General features: G+C 37.6%; 2 protein-coding genes across 5 annotated transcripts; one reads left to right on the plus strand and one right to left on the minus strand.

Moving 5' to 3' along the window:
* Positions 1-11,199: 11,199 nt before the first annotated feature.
* On the minus strand, positions 11,200-16,088 carry LOC127969885 (zinc finger protein 135). Of its 4 annotated transcripts, none has more exons than XM_052572017.1 (2): positions 15,942-16,088; positions 11,200-14,396 (listed from the first exon to the last, which is right to left on the minus strand). In XM_052572017.1, exon 2 carries the CDS (start codon positions 14,310-14,312, stop codon positions 12,921-12,923), a length of 1,392 nt encoding a protein of 463 aa, XP_052427977.1. In that variant the 5' UTR covers positions 14,313-14,396; positions 15,942-16,088; the 3' UTR covers positions 11,200-12,920. The 4 variants fall into 4 exon arrangements, with proteins under 4 accessions (XP_052427977.1, XP_052427980.1, XP_052427979.1 ...); XM_052572020.1 differs by lacking the exon at positions 15,942-16,088 and adding an exon at positions 15,423-15,447; XM_052572019.1 differs by lacking the exon at positions 15,942-16,088 and adding an exon at positions 14,865-15,365.
* Positions 16,089-17,008: 920 nt separating this feature from the next.
* On the plus strand, positions 17,009-26,284 carry timm23b (translocase of inner mitochondrial membrane 23 homolog b (yeast)). The gene is made up of 7 exons (XM_052572026.1): positions 17,009-17,571; positions 20,092-20,150; positions 20,242-20,335; positions 20,421-20,505; positions 24,118-24,176; positions 24,336-24,446; positions 25,638-26,284. The coding sequence occupies exons 1-7, from the start codon at positions 17,454-17,456 to the stop codon at positions 25,748-25,750; spliced, it is 639 nt and encodes a 212-aa protein (XP_052427986.1). The 5' UTR covers positions 17,009-17,453; the 3' UTR covers positions 25,751-26,284.
* Positions 26,285-26,406: the final 122 nt, after the last annotated feature.

The following is a 26,406-nucleotide window of genomic DNA, read 5'->3' on the forward strand; positions in this document are numbered from 1 at the left end:
GATAAGACACGCCAGGGGCCCCGCCGGCTGTTTGCTCGTAGAAATCGCATCTTGAGTCGCCGTCGGGTTTGAACCATGAAAGTGTTTGTTTGTGCGAGGAGAGAAAGAGGCTCTGCTCGCGGATCTCATGATTGGGCTGCGGGACACTCCAGCTTTCCCCACTTTTTTCTGTGCTCTTTTTCCCTCTCTCTGGTTTCTCTCTCAGCTTGAAGGCAGAGGGGGTGTCAATTATCATGTGGTTGAAGGAAAGGAAATTCAGCGAAGACGGCACTGCATCCCACAGAGCTGAGATGGGAGGATGAGGAGTAGAATGAGCTACTTCATCTGGTAATTAAACCAGCCACGCTGCACTGAAGGAAGCTGGTGGAGGAGGCCGATTTTTCATCGCCACGCCACGGTGTGCAACATAAACCCACCAACTTATAATTAAAACAGTGCTTGCTCTCATTATTAGTTTACAAAAGAAGCTGATCTAATTTTAAGACCATAAAAACAGTTGTTTGTGAGACATGATAAAACTTTCCTCAACTTTTTTAAATAACAGCAATTCCATTATGATGCATATTTACCAGAGATAAAAAAAGGCCATCAAATATTAAAGAAAACATTTGGGAAATAAGGTCGCTCCTCATCTTGATGGTCCTTTTTCATAGTTCAGAAGTGATTTCCATACTGTTATACTTTAATGTTCACCAAGGTATTTATTAATTTAAAAAATACAGTAAAAGCTATTAATTATTGTATTTTAATATCTTTTAAAATGTAATTTATTCCTGTGTAAAAATCTGTTTGAAAATCATCCCCTCCTATCCTCCCTTTACCATCCACTAAACAAAAACTAAACTAAACTAAAATAAAATAAACTAAAATAAAATAAAATAAAAAATTGTATCATAAGGCCCAGATTTACATTTACGATGTGAACGTATTATGTGCACTACTTGCTATTACATTTTTATGTTTTAATAATATATATTACAGTCATATTAATAACTCTAAATTACGTATGTGGGTTAAAATCATTACTTTTTCCAAATTTGTACTGCTGTCTATATGTAATTATCACATTGTTCAGAATTATATTTAGTACAAAAGCAAACAGCAAGCTATCATTTTGCAGTTGCTTTTATTCGTAGCAATCTATAGTATAATAACAGTGAGAGTCCCACTGGAACAACCGGAGGTTAAGTACATACATCATTTCAATGATTATTAACACTGGTTTTCATTGACAAAACAAGTCTAAACAATACGCATTGTATATCTGTATATCCATGACTTCTAGTGGTGGGCCATGAATTGTAGGATTAATATTCTAACTTACAACTTTCATTTTACTTTTAGTGATTTTAGTTTTAGTCTGAGTAGTTTTCTTTTTCTTTTAGCACTTCAACACAAACTTAGTTTATTCCAGTTGGTTTCCAAAAATACCTGAAAAAAGTGTACAAAAACAAATTATAAACATTATAGCAATAGAATAAAAATGCGGACACAATGTATATATTTTTTTTTTAAATCTGCATAAGTCAACAAGCATAATTACAATGCTTAAATGTTGACTACACAAGACTGCAAATTATACACTGAATTCAAGTGAATTAGAGCGAGAGATGGAGAGAGTAAGAAAGAGCGGGTCCCTTTGCTTCCTGCATTAGCATGTGAGGGTGCTATCACATTCCCACTGAATCGGCAAAGCTCATTCCCTACACTTAGGTCCCAGGTCGCCCCCCTAATGTGGAGTGTAACACACAGCAGTGAGCTCAGGAGAAGGTGATGCGGTTGGTGGGGGGTAATGAGGCACTAATTGTGCCAGTGGTAGCTGAAAGAGCGTTGTGATAGGCCAGAGGAGGGAAAGCTGAGCTGTCCTGGGTGAGAGAAAGAGCCCTGAGGGGGTGTTTAACAGGAGCAGGAAGGATCGTCTTAGCTGAGCCAAGAGCACCGCCGACCTTCAGCTTTCTGGTGACAGCAAGACGTGCTTCACTGCAGGTCAGGTCCTGCTGACTCCAGCCGGTCGAAATACTACTCACAAGAAACGTATCCAAAGTGAGGATGCAGAGGGACAGCAGCAGTGAAGAGTCTCGTTGTGTATGCCATCGCATTATATAACAGAATGAGAGTGGCATTTACATTAAAGAAACACAACAAGACACTTCAAGCACAACATCTGGCAGAAAGATTTAAATAACTACAGATGTCAGGCGTTACTGGATAATGTTCATATAATTCATGTGATTCTCTACACCTGTAATTACTGTTCTAGGACGACTGTGTGCACTTGCAAAAAAAAAAAAAAAATCAATAAAACACTAGCTGATTAAAGGTAATTTAAAAAATATTAAATGTTTGTAAATCTGTGTATATCCAATTTTAAAACTGTGTCACCACTACAATCCCATAGGAAAAAGAAGTAGACTTCAGCATGTTTTTATGATGGTTTCAGGCACTTAATTGCATTTTAATTACACTGAATTGCAATTGCTCTTTGCAATTAAATGATAATGTATTAGAATTTCAATTTATACTTAATGAAATTGGCTGAACTTTAGAGTGCTTTAGTTTTACTTAAGAAGTCTTATATGTCATTTCATACTTTTATTGTCCTTGAAATACGATTAATATGTGAGGACACACTCTTATCATCACCTTAAATATACTTTAATATCATTTCTATTCAAATGTGAATATTCAATAGGCTATTTTTATTTACACATTGGATATGATGAAGTTTAAAAACATTAACTTGTAATAACAAAGACACACTTCAGTTAAAAGTACAATCAAGTGCTTTACATGTGCTTTAGTAGCCAACACAACAAAACCTATTTAAAACAACAAAAGATGATTAAAAAAGTGATTTTATTAATAATGTTATCTGAAAGTACGTGTAAATAAATATTTATGAAGTATATAAATGCACATTCAATGTTATTAAGTGCACATCAAGATAAATGACAAGAACATTACAGCCGAAATACTGCATAAGATTTAACTTAAGTGATTATGCAGTTATAAAATGTGCAAATCAATTTTGTTAGCCTGTATGCAACATACCAAAGATACCAAAAACAAACACTTCTACAAAATAACCAAGAGTCTATGTGAATGCAAGTGATTTGATAAATCTATGCAAAAAAAAAAGATGGTTTCAAAAGCATACCAAAATTCTCTCAAGTATAAGCTTCACATTTCTGCTTTTAAAACCTCAAAAATAATTGTCCCCATTCATTTCAAGAAGTGTTTTTTTGTTCATAAAGCACAAATTGAAGTGTATTTGTCAGCATTTTGACACAAATGCTGTCTTCTGAGATTAACTTGCACTGAACCCAGAAAGTCACAAAAAAAAACTCCAACCACCCGAGTTCATTCATACCTTTTTCTTTCTTTCTTTCTTTTTCCTCTTTCTTTCTTTCTTTCTTTCTTTCTTTCTTTCTTTCTTTCTTTAAAAAAACAATCAGTTAAATTCCCAGTCGATGAAAATCAAGCTCCATTCCACATTTTTCCCTCAATGAATATCTTAAGTTGTTTCACTTGTATTTATGCCCAATTAGCCTTCTGAAAAAAGAAATAAAAAAACAAATGTTTTAAAACTGACAATAAGCCCTCGTTTTTTGGTTATATTTTACAAAAATTAATAATAATAATAACTATATAGTTTCGGTAATATTCTCTATTGCCCTCAGAGGCGCATCTCATTGTTTTCATGATGTTCCTGTAATGGATATTTTGTATAATAAGCAGAGTTATCATCAAACATTGGTGGTGTACAGGAAAGTTTCACCGCAGTCTATTTGTTGGCATTTCTTGTTTCAGTTAGTGGTCCTGAGGCGAGTTTTGTGCATTATAAACATCACCAAATGAACAGCAGCTCCACGCTATTGTAAGAGTGGAGTAATTAGCTTCTGCTTATCTTCTTATTCTGCCCTTTGGCACTAGTTGAATTTCACCCCCATTAAACCGCAGCCTTATCAGCTGCTGCATAATACCCATTTCTGACGAGTTCTGAAACATCGGTGTAATGTTTCTGCACCCTCCCCAATCGACAAGACCCCATGATGTGGAGAGGCCAGAAGGAAAGATTAGAGAAGAGAAGAAAATAAAATAAATAAATAAAAATCAACAAATAAAAGAAGCTTTCGTTTTCCATAAAGGCGTGATGAATCCACAGACGATTGTTATTGAATGGCACGCCGTAGATTTCATTCTAGATGTGATAATAATTCTCTGAGAGCTGTTCACATTCGCTTTTGGTTTTCAGAAGATAACATAGAGGCTTTCTGATTCGCATGTAATCGGGAATCGTCGAGTCGGAGCACGTCCTCATTCAGATCCGATTTATGCAAACAGCTCCCACTACAAACCACTTCCACTGAATGCTGCAGAGACACGGCTGAATCCCTCCGTGGGTGCAGGATTGCAGCAGGGACCTGAAATGAAGACATTTATTCCCTCGCTCGTTTCCCGGGAATGTTTCCGAGTGTGTTTGTTTCATATGCTAATTCTGCCTGTGAGAACACAGTGGACGAGTCGGCTCCTAAATGCTTATTTTCACCATTTAGCGTTTAGGCAGAAAAGCCCCATGGTGACACGGAGAGTTAGCCTGAAGTGACCCAGGCAGGTAGCCAAACGAGCGAGAGAAGAGTCTTTACAAAGCATCGTGAGAACTTCTCAAGCTCACAATAGTTTTTACCCCCTCAAAGACTTGAGCACGTTTCCTCTCATTGGAGACCAGTTTGTTCCAAAGAAAGAGATTTTAGCTAAACTGCTTCACTCCAGTCCCTGCTAATGGCCGAATCTCATCAAAACATGTCTGGGTCACATTTCACCAAAATCCTTAAGATTGTATTTTGCATAAATACAATCATTATAAAGCATTATGACATTATTTTCATGACCATTAGGCACCGCCCCACATGCACTTTTGACTTATCAAAGCTACATACAATAACTGCATTTTGCATTACCTTTTTTATATATATTTTTTTCTTTCTTAAATGTCATACTTTGCACAGTTCATCTACAGCGATATCATTGACTTGATTGCAAATAAATGCACAGACACAATTTAAACTGAACAGAGATGACGTCACTGAATTCAATGATGAACTGCCTTTAACTATCATTTTGCATTATTGAGACACTGTTTTACAAATGAATGTTGTTCAGTGCTTTGACGCAATGTATTTTGTTTAAAGCACTATATAAATAAATAAAGGTGACTATCAATAACATTATAAAAAAAAAAATTGATAACTATATAAGCCTTAAAAAGATGAACATAACCTAAATAAATAAAGAGGTACAACATAAAAGTGAATGTTTGTGTTTATTTGTATTACAACAGAAGAACCTGTTGTTAATAATAGCCTAGATAGAAGATGGACAAACATAAAAAGGTTATGAATTTTTAATCAATATCTGCATGCATGTAAAAATGTTCTGTTCTCAAAAGTCAAGTGTTTTTAGGTTTAGCATCCTTCTTGAATGGTATTGTGGGACTCCGTATGATGTATGGCTTGTCTTTTCACCAAGTCACCTTGAAAAGTGTACGCTACGTGAATCTAGATTGTATTAAAAACACTCTGTACTTTCGCTACTTGTCAAAGTCAGCTTTATTGTCATTTTTCACATTGTTGAGTGAAGAAGGAAAATAAACCTGATGTACAAAAAGAAAAAAAGATGTAATCTGCTTCTGACAATTTTTGGGGGTTGTTTTTCATGTTTATTTGAAGAAACATCTTTGAAACTGTAAAGGTGAAGGAGATTCATATACACATTGAAAGACTTATTTTAAGATTACAACAACAAACACCATGTTTATCTTGTCTGTCTGTGTCAGCCTTTTACCATAGTTTTTATAACATTTCATTTAAAACCATCTCATCACATATTATTCTAGAACATACTGTTAATGTTTTGAACAATGCTATCTAACGGCCAATTCATACGAATTTGTACAATTTGGTTTAGGGGTGGGGTTAGGTGTAAGTCATTCGTAAAAATTCATACGAATTGTGTAACTCATAAAATACTTTCGATTTGGCAAAAATCATATGAATTTGTACGAGTGTGGTCGTACGAAATCGTACGAATAAGCCACCTCGTAAAATATTGTATGAATTGCCGTGAGATTGGGTTGTTTTGAATTATTTATTTTTATATTTTCAGATTTTGTTTTAATTTATTATGTGATTTTGTAATTATTCATTCTTATTCATTATTGTTTTTATAATTTCTGTTTAGATTAAATATTTGTTTTGTTTTGTTTGTTTGCTTGTTTTGCTTGTTAATTTAATTTGCTAAGATTTTTGTTTTTATTTTGTTTTGTTTGTTTGCTTGTTTGTTTGTTTTTTATTTTTGTTTTGTTTGGTTTTTTGTTTGTTTTGTTTTCATTGTTTTGTTTTGTTTTAGTCCTTCTTGAGCTTTATTTCCAATACTTAAAACAGTTTTTTATTGTTGTTGTTTTTTTTTTTGTTGTTTTGTTTTCATTACCAGTAACACAGTGTTTTATATTTCACCAATATAAATTATAAAAGAGTAAAGATTGTCTATAAAATATGTCAGAAAGCATCAGTTTAATTTAAGTAACTTTTTAAGTCAGTGCTTAGCAAAGTGTTAATTCTCATTACTGTAATCTGTCTGGATGGTTTACTTTTGTTTTGTTTTGTTTTGTTACATTTTCTTTTTGCAAAACACACTTATTTTCTTTAGATTTTGAACTGAAATACCCTACAGATTTCACTGAGATCCATAGTATAGACATAAAACTAGTATAAATAAAGAAATGACTCATGAATGACGACTTCTCTACTCTTTTTCACTTTGACTTCATTCAGCTGATGGATTTTAAAGTTGAGTCAATGCGGTCTGGGGATCCTGGACGCAGGACACTGTGAGATCCCAAAACTCAATTGAACGCTCAGACTCTTTGTGTGGGGAACGGCTGGAGCATGAAGAATTGCAGATTTGTTTGAGGTGTTGTAATACTTGCGGGTCTCTCTCTCTCTCTCTCTTCCTCTGTGCTGTCACTCCCTCTCACACTGACCGATTTCAAAGAGGAACACCTCCTCCCCTCCCATTCGCTGTTCTGTTTCCACGTTTCCATAGCAGCCGAGCTTCGTACTGTTTTCGCCCCTTTTTAGTCCAGCACGGGGAGGCATCTCATAATGGGGGTCTAAAGGGAACAGGAAGGGAACACTAGCGGATAAGGGGGAGGCTGCGGGTCGAAGCTGTGAAAAAGCAACAAAAACAGTTCGAAATGCATTGATAATGACATCACCAGCATTTCCCACAGTGGCCAGTGTCTTAATGGGAGCTGGAGCTTCCATTCATCGGCCCGGGGTTGGCTTTCCAAGAGCCCGGGGAGGCCAGAGCTCCCTTCATCTCAATGGGCTTTTTGTTGTTTGGGAACAGAGGAGCTGTTTCTAGGCTTGCAGAAAAGCTCAGCTAATTCACTTTAGGGTTACCAGGAAGCCTGAGCCCCGAAGGTTGGCAACAATGGCAAACTTGATTGCCTCACTTCGATGGCCCAAGAACTCCCCGCTGGAGCAGCAGAATTCAAATGGGAACTTGTTTTCTCTTTTCTGTATGTTTCTTTCTCTCGCCGCCCCGCCTCCGTGTCCACACGCATTTATTTCTTCATCTCTTCATCTCTTCATCTGATGGGATCCCATGGCTGCCTGGCCGACCCTGGGACATATTTCAGAGAGGGACAGAGAGGAGACGCTCTCATTGTGCACAGGTTCTGGTGTTAGAGCGCCACCAATAGCTTTTTGAGTGCAAGGTCTGAGAAAAATGCAGTCGTATTTACACCTACTTACACTCTACAATATACAGTATATATATATATATATATGTATGTATGTATGTATGTGTGTGTGTGTGTGTGTGTGTGTGTGTGTGTGTATTTATTTATTATTGAGTATGTTATACAAGATGTTTCCTACTACAAAATTTCATGTTTAATTTAATGTGTTGATCGCCGTTTCTTGTCAATTAATCTAATTGTGCTACGTGTAAAAAAATATATATATTACAAATAAAAAGTTTATATTATTAACATTAACTGCATGTTTTTTGCAAGTAATAGTAATAATAAAAATACAATATTAGAAATATATTCATTATTATTATCAACAATCAATCATAATTATATAAATATATATTTATTTATTTAAAAATGAGAGCTACTGCAATTTTACATCAGTACAGGGTTGCCATATGGCAACACTCATTTTTTTTTCAATCAATGCAGAATAATATTGAAAATGAATCTGTAAACCACCTCTCACTAATCAAAGAAATATAAAATGTCAGATGTTCATGAATTAAGTTTTTTTTTATTGTAGTTATATTAGCATAATCTTATTTGAAATGCTAAAAACACAATCAAATTGGGATTATTTTTGTATTTATTACAACAGAAGTAAATATCATCTTCAAATTTGGACTTGGACAAATTTGTTATCAAAAAAGTTGAGAAGCTCTTCTCTACATGTAACATTTACAGCAGCTTAACTTAAAGTTACAAAAAACAACAACATCTAAGTGAGCAAAGCACAAAACATCAGATGTATTCAAGGTGTTTAAAAGAGTTTAGTACAGGGGTGTTATTCAAACCTGTTTCTGCAGAGCCAGTGTCCTGCAGAGTTTAGCTAACACCAAGTTTCTGAACGAGTCTGAAGAGCTGGATGAGCTGCTTCAGGAGTGTTTCATTATGGATGGAGCTAGACTCTGCTGGACACTGGCTCTCCCGGAGCAGGTTTGGACACCCTGGTTTACCACAGTTTGAGCAATTATATGTTTCTTCCTGTGTGGATGTCATATGGCATAACTTTGTTGGTCTTTGGAAATGTAGGTCTTTGACAATGTTTACCATGAAACAGTCACACATGGATACTTACATGTTTCTGCCACCTCATCAAGAGCTCGTTCACTGACCTGAGCTGAGGCCGCTGACAGGGGCAATATCCTATTGGAGAAAGATGCTTTGTCCTGATAGTGTCTCAGTACACAATATACGCTATGCTGTTATTGCTGAATCTATTTTAATAACACATTCAATCTAATAACTCTTTGGTCTTTCTCTTCAGACATTTCATGTGGAAGTCAGACGTGTATAGTCACAAAGTTCAATTTCAAGTTATTGGGGATAAAAAAAACATATTGAAAGTATTTTGACTTTTTTGTTCTTAAAACTCAGTTTTGTGGAATTGATCAAAATTAATCTTTTGATCAGTTCGGTTCAAAGAATAATTTTGCGAACCTGATCACGAAGCTATGGAAAGCCGTTTTTAACGTTTAATCTATAAGCCGTTCTAGTATCTAGTATTTTCATGCCACTAGTACTTATTTTTTTATATACTAGTATCTTTTCCATTAAGTACTAGTACTTATTCATTAGCTATAGTGCTTATTCTTTAGGTATTAGTACTTTTTTTAAAGATACTTGTACTTATTCATTAGATATTATAGTCCTCGTTCATTAGTGCCTATTAAATAGTCACTAGTACTTATTTATTAGATACTGTAACTTTTTAGACACTAGTACTTATTCAGTAGATACTAGTACTTGTAATTGATTAAATACTAGTACTTATTTCAATAGTGACTATTAAATATTCTGTTGTTACAAGTACCAAATGTAACATTTTTGCCATTGACTTCTATGAATATCTGTCATTGAGATCAGCTATTCAGTTTTGACTAGTATGTATTCCATTTGTGATTGTTTTTATGTACTAGTAGTTATTCATTAGGTAATAGTACTTATTTTTAGATACTAGTACTATATATTAGATACTCTTACCAATTATTATTAGATACTAGTTCTTATTATGATAAACTAATACTTATTCATTAGGTACTCAAACCTATTAAATAGATACTTGTACTTATTTGTTATATACTAGTAATTATTGATTAGCTACTAGTATTGATTCATAGATACTGCTCACAAAACCACAAAACACACACACTGCATGCTAAAGAAAAAACGTATTGAAAACTATTTTAACTCTTCTAAAACTAAAAGTACTGTACATGCATATGCACATATTTATGCAGTATGACTGATGAATTTGGCACAGTTAGCTGACAAAATGTGAATCTGATTTAATGAGAAGCTGCTGTGTTACAATAAAAAGCACTTTAGAAATAAAGTTGACTTTCTGACTTGGCTTGTATGCATGTTCAGAACGATTTTGTAATTGATTTAGCCATATCACAGAAATGCTACGTGCTAACTCTAGAATCACAGGCCTATTTTACAATCTCTTTAATGACCATGGTAATTTTAGTTAGTTGAAGTTATTGTGGTGGGCAGCAGGATAGTAAACAACAGCATTTGATATATCTCCGTTTCCAAAAATAAACTAACCTAACGTTACACCTTACACTTTACATTATCAAGTACCGTGGTTTATGGTGTTTTATATTTATCATGGCTACCATGCTATATCTCTGTACTACCATCTGATCCAATCACCATTGTTCTGTCACAGTTCCTTTTGAGGAGTATTCAACAAATTCTCCCTTCATTATCTAGTTGTAACTTATAAATAGCATATATATATATATATCTTTGTTTTGTGCTTTTGTTTGCTGCCAAAGATCAGTAATTAGCTAGATATCACAGAATCAACATCGGCCAATGAGAAATAAAATGCTACAGATTATAATATATTTTTGATTCCTTATAAGTAAAAAAAAAATTGCATGCAAAATTCTGATAAAATGTTAAGTTTAAAAACATATATAATAATTGGGCTATTATTTTTATTTTTAGTTATTTTAGCAGTTTTGTGTTGTACTGTGGGAACCTGTTTTCATACAGTCTTGTGGTAGGAACACAATACAAAGCCTTACGATGTTTGCTGATGTGTTTGCGTTACCGCTCCATAAGTTGTCTTTTGCTGACATCTTCTGGCCGATGACAGAACTACAGGCGACAGGTATTTTCAGCAAGGACTTCTTTTACAGGTAGGGCCTGGAGTCAGTTAATATAATATGCAATTAAATTGTAATACAATGAATTATTATTATTAGTTATCTATCTCTCAGTAAATGAAAAGTGTGAATTGATTATCTTTCAAAACTGGACTGGTGTCTTATATCTAGGCTTTTTCATTTAAACGGCTGTGATAGAAATGACTGAACCGTACTAATACTATAAAGCTTAAGCAAATAGACTCAGACCACTGATTCATGAACCAATTGTTTATTACAAAAATGCAAGACAGAACTCTTAAACTGTTATCTAATGGCAAACACAATACAAAAACATACATCTTTTTATAAGATGTAGGTCTGCTGCATTGAGAGATGAGATAGCTACAGCAATCGAAAAAGAAAAATGGAGAGCGATAAACCTTATATTATTTGAAAGGATTCAAAACAATGGCAATTAAAGATCCATAAGGCCGTGGGATATGACTTATGCTTTAAGAACAATGGCAATATTTAAAAACAAATAGGAACTCAAAAAATTACAGAGTACAAAGAGCTTTTTTCTTTTTTAATAACATCATTCTGGGTGTTACAGTGTGTCCTGTGCTTCATACGAGCGTCTCAACACCCCCCAACATCTCATCTTCAAACATCATTAATAGGTTAGTAATTGCAATTCAATTTCCATTCAGATAGCAAATAGTTAGCAGAGGTCCACACGCGTATGAACATCGAACATGAGGCTGATTAAACACCTCTGACGAGCAGGTCTCCCGTGCTGCATTGAAGAGCACTGGTCTCACACAAAGGCGCTGAGGGCACTCATTAGTTTGAGGTTTTGACCGGGAGATCAAAAAATCGCGTTCCAATTTCCTAAATATGTAGTGCTTCTGTCTATAAATACAATAGTGCAATGCTTGTTCAAATTTGAAATCCCTTGGCTATTCCTTAACTTATGCAGATACAGAAAAATAAATCAGATAGAACTTCTTTTTGCAACTGCAACTTTTTACACATATACAGCAGAAGTAAAAAGCACACATTTTGCAGGTTTATTCTTTTCTCATATTCATTCAAGTTCACACACACACACAAATAATATGAACAATATTTTAAGTGCAGCTATACATGTCCATGTCCAATAAGCATCTTCTTTTTTTATTATTATTTTTATATATATATATATATATATATATATAAATACCCTCCATGGACACAATGGATTTCATAACATCAAAATGGAAATAAGTACCAAAGACAACATGTTGAGGAAACTAGTCGAATCCAGAACAATCAAAACACTTGTAAGTCCGGAGTACAGCTCCTCCATTTGCACACATCCAGCGGTTTACACTGGAACTGTATACACTTTTTTTTTTTATATATCCCATAAAACCAAACAGCAAACAGTCTCCAGACTTCAGGTGAGAAATGCCTTCAACTAGTTGGTCTAAGAAATAAGGTCACTAAATATAATTACATGAGAAATAACTGATTCAAACCGCACACTCAATGGAACAACGTTCAAGTAAATTGTATTTAAATGTACTTCTTGCACACAAAACTCAAGTACTAACAAACTTGAATGTTATATTAACTTTCCCCGTCACCCCTTCTACTCCAAAAAGTACTTTATTACTTTATTTTAAAAATGTAAATAAATAACACCTGCATTGCCAATGCCATCCGCTTTCCTCCTTTTAAATTACACAATTTGGCTTGCAAATAAACCGAATTAACAAAACAAAACGGAATGTCAACCAAAAAAAAACAAAAACACTTTTTACATCAACAAAGGAGGCTACTGTATCCCCAAAAGGTGGCTGAAAAGGGTTATAATAATTACAATAATATTCAATCGGAACCACATGGCCAGTGATGCCACACCCAAAATACAATTTCGCAAAATAAGAATGAGGGGTAAACAAAAAAAAAACAAAAAAATAATAAAAGCCTCGACAGAGTCTCGGTCTTTCTCACTCGGACTCATATTCCAGCGAGGCCACCTCATCGATGACCAGTTCCTCTTCGCACATAACGTCTTCCTGTTTCACAGACAGGCTCATCGCCGCGTGGACCTTCTTATGGCGCGAGAAGCTGGAGGAGTGGACGAAAGTTTTCCCGCACTGTGGGCACTTGTAGAGTTTTCCCGTAGCGTGTGTTTGCTGGTGCTGCTTGAGGTTGGAGAGCCGCATGAAGGTCTTCTTGCAGACGTTGCAGGCGTAGCACTTGATGCTGGCGTGTGTGTGCTCGTGCCGCGTGAGGCTGGCCGTGTGGCTGAAGCGTTTGCTGCAAATCCGGCAGGGGTACGGCCGCTCCTCGTTGGGCAGCCACAACCTCTTCTTGCCCCCTTTACCGTGCTTGTTCTTCTTGCACAGCGTGTAGTAGTTGGGCTTGTCGCGGGAGCAGAGCTTCAAGCGGATCTTGAGGTCCGAGGACTCTTCGAGGGAGTCTTTGTCGTGTGTGTACGAGTTGAGCAGCTGTCTCACGTGCGCCACCTGGTGCTTGGAGAGTCCCGCCGAGTGGCTGAAGACCCTGTCGCATTGTGCGCACTGGTACTGCTTCTCGGCCGTCCTTTTACTCGTGCCGTGGCCAGATGGGAACCTGTGCTGGGTTACGAAGGGAGCTGGGGTTGGAGTCGGGTATAACGCTCTGACGTTCTTATCCAGGCCTTTTTTATGGATCAACCGATGCCGCGACAGACTCGAGCTGTGATTGAATGATTTTCCGCATGTGTTGCACGTGTGCAGTCTCTTGGTTTTGTGGCATTTCTTGTGTATCGCCAAAAGCCGCTTGCCGTTGCACCGCACCCCGCAGAGATTGCACTGGAGAGACTTTTTGCTGTCGCACGACTTGCCGAAACCTTTAGAGGACGAGAGGGACGATCCGTCCGAGTGTACGTGCAGATGCCGAGCGAGACTGGAGGAGTGGCTGTAGCTCTTGCCACAGAAGCGGCAGTTATACGCTCGAGCAGGAGACACTTCCTTCTCCCAGCAGATATCCGAAACGTCCACTTCTTCGCACAGTTGGCTATTCCCCGCTTCTGTGTTGTCGTTGAAGTCTGACTCGCTGCCCACCTCCTCCTCATGCGTCGCAATCCAATCTGGATCTGCATCATCACATTCTGGGTACACCGCTTCGTAAGGGACAAAGAACGTCTCGTCCGGTTCCACTTTGACCATCTGATCGGAGGGGAAGCAGGCAGCCTCGTCCAAATCCTTTTTTACACAGGTTAAAGTGAATTTCGAGCCCACCTCGGCCCACTTGACCACATATTCGATGGGCTGGGTGTCAAGTTCCACCGTGATGAAGTCTGCTCCTAAAGCGTCCTGCTCGGAGCAGGTCAGCTCTGTTTCTGTCTCTTCCATCAGGGCTGATCTTCACGGCCCTTCTGGTGTTTTCTCACTGGGGGGCTGCAACTATTCCAGGCTTGATTTACACCTCAGCAAATCCTAGTAGGAAACAAACAAAAAAATATTGAGTTTGATTAAGGTTTTTTTTTTAAGGTTATTGTATGATAATTAGTCTACTTGACAAAGTCTATCCAATCTTAGTGTCAATTTGAACAAGACCTTTTTCTATTAAAAAAAAGTAGTTGTATTAATCTCAGGCCATTGAAAAAAAAAAAAAGCTTTGCTGGAGACTCATGATCTATGATGCAAGATAGTTTACTTCCTCTTGCATGGATTTCTTCTTTTTTTTTTTTTAGGTTTTTAGGCTTATATGGCTCATCTGCACCATCAAACAACCATCAAGCAGACTTTCCCACGATTGACATTTATGAGATCCAAACAAGAACGTTCTGCAGAATCAGTCTTGCAATCAGAGAAGGTCCTACACTGACATTTCTGCCATTTAGATAGAGCATATTCTGAAGAATCACTCTGACATTTAAAAGCGTTCAAAGGAATCATTCTGACATTTAAAGAACGTTCTGAAGAATAATTCCGACATTCGGAGACCGTTCAGAAGAATCGCTCTGTATAGAGAACGTCCTGTAGAATCGTTCTGCAGTTCGTCCGAAATCTGTCAGTATGTCGAAGTGTGACGTGAAAGCGGACGCTCGCGCTCGTGCGCGCGCGGGGTATTTCCTCATCAGCGGGACTCCGCGAAGTCTCGCAGTTTCGCGTGTTTACATTAGGCTCGTTTATTTATAAACTCGCCTTCTCTGATCAATCGCGGCAAAAGAAATCCAAAGAAATCTACTTGAAACCTCGACAATAAAGATACAAAAGCCAAACAAAAGCGTCACAACGGTAAACAGGAAACACAACTGTGCAGGCACGGTGCATTATGGGAAAGGATTAAATGGGGCTGCAAACGATTGTGACCAACTGTATATTGCCCTTTACAAAACGTTTAGTTTATCGCGTGGTCAATATATCCACGTCAAGAACGTTTTAAGGTCTCAATACTAAATGTAGAATCACTCTGAGCTTGTAATGGCACGCGCTCGCTAGAGCCTCACTGTAACTTACACACATTATAATGTCCAGGATTCAATATATCCGCCATAAACCTACAAATATATTGAACACGATGATGAACGATCTGAGCGAATCTCCTGCAGCGAGGCCCAGATACACACAAACTGAAACTGAACACGATGCGTAGAGTCTGTACTTTCTGTACCAGCGCCAGCTTCTGCTGAAATAACGCGCACTTGCTCGAAAAGTATAACTGCTGACCATTTAAATGCATCTATGACAGAAGACAGACAATCCGCGAGATCATTCACTCAATACAATCCCTTATAACGGATAATACGCGGATACACAACAACAATAAAATGCACTTGTGAAAGAGCGTTAACATGATTCTGATCTCCTGAGAGAGTGACTGCATGATCTCAGATGGATTTAAATTCCTCAATACAAGACCCCCTGTGATGTCCCCGTCCCCTCACTGCACGTCATCTGCTCATTAACCAAACGCGTGCACTGATTCATCAGTATGCACGCTTCCATGTCGGTTCAAATGATATTGAATGTAATTACCGAGCATGTAATGTGCTGTCTGGTCGTAAATCGGCTGTGTTCTGCCGCACCTCTGTCAGACCATCATCACCATCATCGATGTCACCTCGGATGTGTTTCTCACGCACAGCCTCGGCGCGTCACCGCTGACGTGGGTACCATATGGATGGACTTCCGCATTCCATTAATATTACGCCTTTTTACACTACAGAAAATATTATCTGTATAAATAGAATCAACACTGTTCATAACAATAACTAAACATGAGTTTAAGAAAATGTGACACTCAAAATAATGATAAAGTACTGTAAATTGCGTTTCAGCGCTGATTAATATATTTCCCTTGTCCAATAATAAAAAAAGAGATTAACGCACGTTTTCCCTTTTTAGATAAAAAGCTCTTTTAACCACGACTAGTTGAATTTATATTGATATATGTATTTTGATTAGATGTATATCGTTTTAAGAGATGCAAAAAGAGCAACAGTATGTTGGCCATATGAAATCACACATTTAAAAATAATAATAATATAAGAAGTAATAGTAATACATGGTAGACTAAATAAAAAAGAGGGCCTGGAGTTTATGTATATTCTTCTACCTGAGTAATTAATAATTCTCATTTTTGCATTTGATCATCTTCCTTGTAAAATGAAAACAATTCCAACGCTACATTTATACAAAGCGGAATCAAACGCGTTTTCATTAATAACTAATTAAAAGTAGTCTATTAGTAATCTATGTTAAATTCAATTTAAAGGTTTCAGTATATGTTCCATATCCCCCTTTAAATTACACAGTGATATATATATATATATATATATATATATATATATATATATATATATATATATATATATATATATATATATATATATATATATATATATATATATATATATACATTTCATCCTTTATTTTATACGAAACCTTTTCATTATGGTTATTAATAAACAATTTATCAGCTGCTCTGCATCTGCAAATCTCCGAATGAATTCGCTTTAGTTTCACTTTCCCTGTATGTTTATCTGGCCAGAAATAGTTACTGTCGCAACTGTCGTGTATCTGTTTCAGGAAAACTTTACATTTAGTATATTCACAGTTTGTCCACATCACCACACGGGTTATTTTTTCTCAGATTATATTAAAGTATAAATGCTAAGCCTGTGGGGTTTGAGTGATGAGAGCTGTTCGTGATGGGTTGTTAAATGAACGTCGACAGACAGCTTACTTTACGGCAAACAAAAGGAACTCCGGGTTCAACATTCGCCACGCAGCGACACGCGAGGGAAAATACTGAATAATTAAACCATCTGATTGTGGTTTTGAAAAAGAAATAGACTAATTATCAGGCAGCCAGAGTCCTTATTTGACCTTATTACTACTGAGCTGCTAAATTAAAGCTCATCAAGGAACAGATTACAGGTGTTTATCCGAGGTTTGTCGGCTAACACTTGTGCGCAAAGCTATTCCTATGAATTAGACATACCTTTTAAAGTTTAACTGAGTAAAAAGGTGCACGAACTTCGAGACATGGATAAGGAGTCATCAGGCTCATCTAGCCCAGACTCAAGAAGAGCAGGAGGCCTCGGGCTGTTTGGATCATCAGCTGGCCCTCAGTACTCAAAGACTGAGCTGGCTGGAGTGCCACGTGAGTCCACACTGCTGTCTCAATCTACACATGATTCAGTCCACGCTACTGTCTCAATCTACACGTGATTCAGTCCACGATACTGTCTCAATCTACACATGATTCAGTCCACGCTACTGTCTTAATCTACACATGATTCAGTCCACGCTACTGTCTCAATCTACATATGATTCAGTCCACGCTACTGTCTCAATCTACACATGATTCAGTCCACGCTACTGTTTTAATCTACACATGATTCAGTCCACGCTACTGTCTTAATCTACACATGATTCAGTCCACGCTACTGTCTCAATCTACATATGATTCAGTCCACGCTACTGTCTCAATCTACACATGATTCAGTCCACGCTACTGTCTCAATCTACACATGATTCAGTCCACGCTACTGTCTCAATCTACACATGATTCAGTCCACGCTACTGTCTTAATCTACACGTGATTCAGTCCACGCTACTGTCTCAATCTACACGTGATTCAGTCCACACCGCTGTCTCAATCTACACGTGATTCAGTCCACGCTACTGTTTTAATCTACACATGATTCAGTCCAAGCTACTGTTTTAATCTACACATGATTCAGTCCAAGCTACTGTTTTAATCTACACATGATTCAGTCCACGCTACTGTCTCAATCTACACATGATTCAGTCCAAGCTACTGTTTTAATCTACACATGATTCAGTCCACGCTACTGTCTTAATCTACACATGATTCAGTCCATGCTACTGTCTCAATCTACACATGATTCAGTCCATGCTACTGTCTCAATCTACACATGATTCAGTCCACGCTACTGTCTTAATCTACACATGATTCAGTCCATGCTACTGTCTCAATCTACACATGATTCAGTCCACGCTACTGTCTTAATCTACACATGATTCAGTCCACGCTACTGTCTTAATCTACACATGATTCAGTCCATGCTACTGTCTCAATCTACACATGATTCAGTCCACGCTACTGTCTCAATCTAGACATGATTCAGTCCACGCTACTGTCTCAATCTACACATGATTCAGTCCACGCTACTGTCTTAATCTACACATGATTCAGTCCACGCTACTGTCTTAATCTACACATGATTCAGTCCACGCTACTGTCTTAATCTACACATGGTTCAGTCCACGCTACTGTCTCAATCTACACATGATTCAGTCCTCTCTACAGTCTCAATCTACACATGATTCAGTCCACGCTACTGTCTCAATCTACACATGATTCAGTCCACGCTACTGTCTTAATCTAGACCTGATTCAGTCCACGCTACTGTCTCAATCTACACGTGATTCAGTCCACGCTACTGTCTCAATTTACACATGATTCAGTCCTTTCTACTGTCTTAATCTTAATCTACACATGATTCAGTCCACGCAACCGTCTTAATCTACTCATGATTCAGTTCTCTCTACTGTCTCAATCTACACATGATTCAGTCCACGCTACTGTCTCAATCTACACATGATTCAGTCCACGCTACTGTCTCAATCTACACGTGATTCAGTCCACGCTACTGTCTCAATCTACACGTGATTCAGTCCACGCTACTGTCTCAATCTACACGTGATTCAGTCCTCTCTACAGTCTCAATCTACACATGATTCAGTCCACGCTACTGTCTCAATCTACACGATTCAGTCCACGCTGCTGTCTTAATCTACACATGATTCAGTCCACGCTACTGTCTTAATCTAGACCTGATTCAGTCCACGCTACTGTCTCAATCTACACGTGATTCAGTCCACACTACTGTCTCAATTTACACATGATTCAGTCCACGCTACTGTCTCAATCTACACATGATTCAGTCCACGCTACTGTCTTAATCTACACATGATTCAGTCCACGCTACTGTCTCAATCTACACGTGATTCAGTCCACGCTACTGTCTTAATCTACACATGATTCAGTCCATGCTACTGTCTTAATCTACACATGATTCAGTCCACGCTACTGTCTCAATCTACACATGATTCAGTCCACGCTACTGTCTTAATCTACACATGATTCAGTCCATGCTACTGTCTTAATCTACACATGATTCAGTCCATGCTACTGTCTTAATCTACACATGATTCAGTCCACACTACTGTCTCAATTTACACATGATTCAGTCCACGCTACTGTCTCAATCTACACGTGATTCAGTCCACACTACTGTCTCAATTTACACATGATTCAGTCCACGCTACTGTCTCAATCTACACATGATTCAGTCCACGCTACTGTCTTAATCTACACATGATTCAGTCCACGCTACTGTCTCAATCTACACGTGATTCAGTCCACGCTACTGTCTCAATCTACACGTGATTCAGTCCACGCTACTGTCTCAATCTACACATGATTCAGTCCACGCTACTGTCTCAATCTACACATGATTCAGTCCACGCTACTGTCTTAATCTACACATGATTCAGTCCATGCTACTGTCTTAATCTACACATGATTCAGTCCATGCTACTGTCTTAATCTACACATGATTCAGTCGCTTGCTAAAGCTGTTTTTCTGAACAGTGACAGGCATGAGTCCCCTCTCTCCGTACCTTAATGTGGACCCCAGGTATCTCATACAGGTGAGATCTGAGGTCTGTGGTTTTAGATGAGCTTTGTTTGTTTGTAATATATGAGATTTAATGGATGTCTGTCGTGATCATGTGCTCACAGGACACAGATGAGTTCATTTTACCCACTGGAGCAAACAAAACGAGAGGACGCTTTGAACTGGCCTTCTTTACTATTGGTGGATGCTGTATCACAGGTATCTTCTCTCTTCTTCCTCACACATGCGTCATAGAGTCTCAGTGTTTGCTTTTCACATTTTCTAAAATATTACAACTGCACAGGTGCTGTATCTGGGGCTGTAAATGGACTTAGAATGGGCTTGTCTGAAACCAGAAACATGGCTTGGTCCAAACCTCGCAATGTACAGTGAGTACTGTAACTGTAGTTCTTAAAGTTTACTATTATAAACTATCTGTTTATGGACTGGCACATAAATGCTTTATCATGCTTTAGTCAATAATATTTATTTGTGTCATGTTTCATAATTATGATGATAAAGTCACAATTTCAACAATTTATGATTATGACTTATTGTCTCCTAATGTTGACTTTTTTTTTTTTTATCATTTTAACAAGGAGAAAACCTCACTAAACGGGAAATGCCCTCCATTACAGGATTGCCCTGAAAGTATGAGATAAAATGTTGAATTTCTGAGATGAAGTCGTTACAACGTAAAAAGTACAATTTAGTTACTTTTAATTCCTCACAAGTTCAGCTTTTTGTCATAAATTTGTTTCTAAATTTTTTTTCTTATCTTATAATATTTTTTTTTTTTTTACTTTTTCTTAGTTTAGTATCTCAAAAACCCAACATCTGTCATTCTGCCTGTAATAATTATGATTTACTAAAGCATTTTTTTTTTTCATCTCTTCTGGAAATGGGCTTCTTTTCCACCAGAGATCTCTTTAATGATGTTTCGTTTTCCAGTGCACTTTTGGATTGTATGACTTCTTGCACACTTGCTTGCGCTCACTAGCAGCAGAGGGCAGTGTTCACCACAATGTGCACCATAGCTTTCACAGGAACAGAAACAGCAGAAGTGAAGTGAAACCCATACAATAGGGTTATTCCGTGATGTCAGTGGAGCATGAGTCGTGAATAGGCAGATAAACCAAAACTGAGCGTTACTGGGACTCATGTTTCCTTTGGTAACTTTGTGGTGATGCACCACATTCCACCAAAACCAGAGTCAAGTGCATTTTTCTTTTGAATTTAAATTGAGATGCGGACAGTTGAGTGGTTTCATACTGGTTGTGACGTCACAATTGGAGAAAAAGATATTGTTTCAATTAATGCCAAATCCCACATTTGAAACCTCAAACCCTTAATCTGCCAGTACAGTGTATATATGGAGAAATGGAAAGAATCTCAAAACAAAAAATTATAAGAAGTCAGTCCTGTTGGGGAAAAGATGTACGTACCCTTTTAAATCCAGACATGGCCAGATTGTTAATAAAGTGTTGTATAGGCCAAAAATCAATATTGTAGTACAAACCCGATTCCAAAAAAATTTTGGACACTATACAAAATGTGAATAAAAACGGAATGCAATGATGTGGAAGTTTAAAATTTCAATATTTTATTCAGAATACAACATATCATATCAAATGTTTAAACCGAGAACATGTATAATTTTAAGGGGAAAATAAGGGGATTTTAAATTTCATGTCATCAACACATCTCAAAAAATTTGGGACAAGGCCATGTTTACCACTGTGTGGCATCCCCTCTTCTTTTTTTAAGTTTTAAGGGGAAGTCATGGCCTAATGGTTAGAGCGTCGGACTCCCAATCGAAGGGTTGTGAGTTTGAGTCTCGGGACACTTTTTTTGGAATGTATAGCTCTCATGAAATCCAAAATAAGCCAATATTTGGCAGGACATTTTAAAATGTCTCCCTTTCAACATTTGATATGTTATCTATATTCTATTGTGAATAAAATATAAGTTTATGAGATTTGTAAATTATTCCATTCCTTTTTTACTCACAATTTGTACTGTGTCCCAACTTTTTTTGGAATCTGGTTTGACCTAACATATCTAAAACAATTGTCTGGACTGTTTTTATTGTCACGAGACCATGATTGAATGGGCCGACTGATTCAAGCTGATAGAAGAGGAATGCAGCAAAGCGTTTGTGAAGCCACAACATGCACAACCTTGAGGCAGATGGGCTACAACAGCAGAAGACCCCACCGGGTACCACTCATCTCCACTACAAATAGGAAAAAGAGGCTACAATTTGCACAAGCTCACTAGAATTGGACAGTTGAAGACTGGAAAAATGTTGCCTGGTCTGATGAGTCTGGATTTCTGTTGAGACATTCAGATGGTAGAGTCAGAATTTGGCGTAAACAGAATGAGAACATGGATCCATCATGCCTTGTTACCACTGTGCAGGCTGCTGGTGGTGGTGTAATGTTTGGGGGGATGTTTTTTTGGCACACTTTAGGCCCTTATTACCAATTGGGCATCAGCCTACCTGAGCATTGTTTCTGACCACGTCCATCCCTTTATGACCACCATGTACCCATCCTCCGATGGCTACTTCCAGCAGGATAATGCACCATGTCACAAACCTCAAATCATTTCAAATTGGTTTCTTGAACATGACAATGAGTTCACTGTACTAAAATGGCCCCCACAGTCACCAGATCTCAACCCAATAGAGCATCTTTGGGATGTGGTGGAACGGGAGCTTCGTGCCCTGGATGTGCATCCCACAAATCTCCCTCAACTGCAAGATGCTATCCGATCAATATGGGTCATAACATTTCTAAAGAATGCTTTCAGCACCTTGTTGAATCAATGCCACGTAGAATTATGGCAGTTCTGAAGGCGAAAGGGGGTCAAACACAGTATTAGTATGGTGTTCTTAATTATCCTTTAGGTGAGTGAGTGTGTGAATGTGTGTGTGTGTGTGTGTGTGTGTGTGTGTGTGTGTGTTTGTGTATATATATATAGAGAGAGAGAGAGAGAGAGAGAGAGAGAACATATAATTTATTTTATTATTTTATCAAAAGTGCATTTAAATCTTTTACACCGTTGTATATACTAATGTGTTAGTCATTTTAAAGTCATAATAATGAGGCGAAAGTTCAAAATTATGAGGTACAAAGTCAAAATTTGTCTCAGTTTGAGAATTTTATAATATGCTTGTATTTATTATAATGCTTGTTGAATGTTGAACCTGTGTCTACAATGTAATACTGTAAAGTGAAGCTGATATTGAAATATATTGTGTGTGTGTGTGTGTGCGTGTGTGCGCACAATTTCTTTTTACAGTTTAAATATAGTGTGGCCACTAAGCATAATATTCTTCAGTTTAAAAAACAAACAAACCTCAAGCTGATTTCAAAACTTGTGATTAGGACACAAATTTGATCCTGATGTTACAACACTTGGTTCCTCTTCTGACAATGCTTGTGTTTTTGCAGCCGTTACAGACCTGAAGAAATGATTTGGGCAACAACATTCAAGATTGTTTGGTTTCTTTAATATTACACAATTTTTAGTTATCAATAAAGATTGTTGTGACAGCTGTTTTGAATCAATAGGCCAAATACATCTGTGTGTACACACCTGTGTGTCCCAAAGCATCCTGTGGTCAAGGCTGTTCACATGCACTTCTTTACGAGTTCTACAAGTACAGTGGGCCAAAGTCTGCCGCTCTACTGCTGTTTCGACAACAGCGCCGATTTATACGATGTTTGGGTGATAAAGTGTTATGATCACCCTGTCAAAAAAATGCATTTCCTTAAAGACTGGCACAGGTCAAGGAAGTTGCTATTGAACGAGTCCGCTTGAAAGTCCAGGTGCTGATTCATGTGTAATGAAGCAGAAATATGCATGTTTATCGGTTTAAAGAAAGAGTTTATGGAGCCGTTTTAATTGTGTTGTTCTCAATTTCTGTATTTCATAGCTTGATGATATAGCTTTGATTATATCAAACTCTTAATCTCTTTTTCGTTCCCATTCAGGATCCTGAATATGGTGACCCGCCAAGGTGCCACATGGGCAAATACATTGGGTTCATTAGGTGAGGGGCCCAAACTCAGACTCCTTCCCCCGTCAAAATGAATCTCATCCACCTTAGTAGTCATTTGAAACCGGAGGGTATTTTTATTTTGTTGGATCTTCATTATTTTTCATCTAGAAGTCATATGATAATGATTGATTTCTAACGGTATGTGTTCAGCTCTGCTGTACAGTGCGTTTGGGGTGATCATCGAGAAAGCCAGAGGGGCAGAGGACGACCTCAACACCATCGCTGCAGGAACCCTGACTGGCGTCCTCTACAAATCTCCAGGTAGATCATATGTTTATCACATTTGGTCAGCAGACTTGAGGGGAAGATCCAGCAATGTTACGTACTTCCTTTTCTGTAGAAGACTTGTTAGAGGAGAAAAGGGGAATTGTTCAAACTGATGATGACAAAAAAAAAAGCCAAAACATTGACGTTGCAAAATGATTCAGCACATTGCCTACTCTGCTGAAAAGTCTTTGGCAGGGTTAAGTGTCAGATAAGAGTTTTGCCATCAATGCAGTTTGTGTTCGGTGATCTCAAGATCAAACTTCAGTCACCTCACGTTGCATAGTCATGTGTCACACAGGCTAGCGGATATACAAACATCTTTACAAGCTCACAGGAAATGTGCATTGATCATAATAGTGCTGTAAAAACAATTACAGCATTTACTGCCATTTTTCTGTTGTTTTGTTCTGCACATTTGGCCAGTTTCTGTTTAATATTAACAGAAAACAGATATGTAGCAGCATGTGTGCAAGGAAGAGTCTGGTTCCAGGGTTTAGAGAGACCGTGCATTATTATTAATATTTAGATTCTCATTCCCGTGGACTCTGTGCGATGGGTGGGCTCTCATCGCCTCACATTCACTCGTTCATATCAAGCCTGAACTCATGGTGGGTGTAGAGTCCTCTCACTTCTCAAAGCTCTATCTCTCTTCTCCATGTTCGGCTCCTCTCTATCTGGTTTACGCCTCTGACATCTGTGAGACTGTCACTGACCAGATCTGATGGGTTCTGAACCAGAAACATTATGAGAATTACGCCTTGTGTCTTGTGAATATAAACAACAGCTTGTACTAGATCGCTTGAGGAAGGTTCTGTTTCTGGCATTGATGCTTCCATGAAGAACCTCGAACATCCATGGAACTTTCATTGCAAAAAAGGTTCTTTAGAGGGAAATACTTTTCTTTTAGGTTTTTAAAATGTTCATCAGACTAAGAAAAAAAGGTTATTTTAGGAACTGATTACTAAAAGGTTCTACAAAAAAATCTTATTTGGATCCTTTCTTTTTAAGAGTTTAGTACTGTAAGGTTTGGATTCTCATAGTTGAGGCTTTCATTGATTATTACACAATTTGGTGAGAGTGGTGAGTGCAACTTAAGGAAGAGAAGTTCATCTAGAGAAATTTAAAGGAACTGCCGATTCTTGTTTTCACTTGTTTTCCTAAAGTTCTGTTGTTTTGTTGTTGAAGGAGGTTTGCGGGGCGCAGCGCGGGGCGGGTTGGTTGGGCTGACGCTTTCTGGACTCTATGCTCTCTACAGTAACTGGCACCATCTGAAGGGAAGCTCTTCTACCCGCTACTAAAGCTTCTGTCAAGACACTCAACTAATGAATCCACACATTTTCTAAATACCAAACATGACTGTTCATATCTTTAACACAAAACCACACATTCGAGGCTTCAAATGAATGACAATCTCCTAAAAACATATCGTTTGATATTTAATATGAGCTATGTTTGAAACTATAAAATCTTATTTTAGATAAAAGTTTAACATGACTATGTGATAACGCCCATTAATGTAACTGATAGATTATCAGATATGTATATATAATCTATAACTGCTTTAGTACTAAAGTTGTTGCTTGTTTTCAGTGTATGTAATACATTCAGCAGGCATGCAAAACTGCAGTCTGTAATTGAGTTTAAAATGTGTTTGAACGAAACAAAACTTTGCGGTAGAAACACAATGAGTGTTTACTCAAATTCATTGCTTTATCACTTGGTAATTATGAACGAATGAAATGATGCTTGGGCACATTGCCAGCACTGTTAAAGGACACTAGAAATGTTTATCAGTTCTGTTAAAAGGTCAATAAATCTGTGCTATAAAAATGTTTCTTTCTACATTTGTGTGTTCTGCTGAGATGTTGAAATTAGGTTTATATGACCTCGAATGATTCCGTGGCATTTTATTTTTTCTGTTTAGATTCCTCTTTCTGTGAGAATATGTTTAGAT

The sequence above is a fragment of the Carassius gibelio genome, chromosome B13, assembly GCF_023724105.1.
Source record: "Carassius gibelio isolate Cgi1373 ecotype wild population from Czech Republic chromosome B13, carGib1.2-hapl.c, whole genome shotgun sequence".
Taxonomy (NCBI): domain Eukaryota; kingdom Metazoa; phylum Chordata; class Actinopteri; order Cypriniformes; family Cyprinidae; genus Carassius; species Carassius gibelio.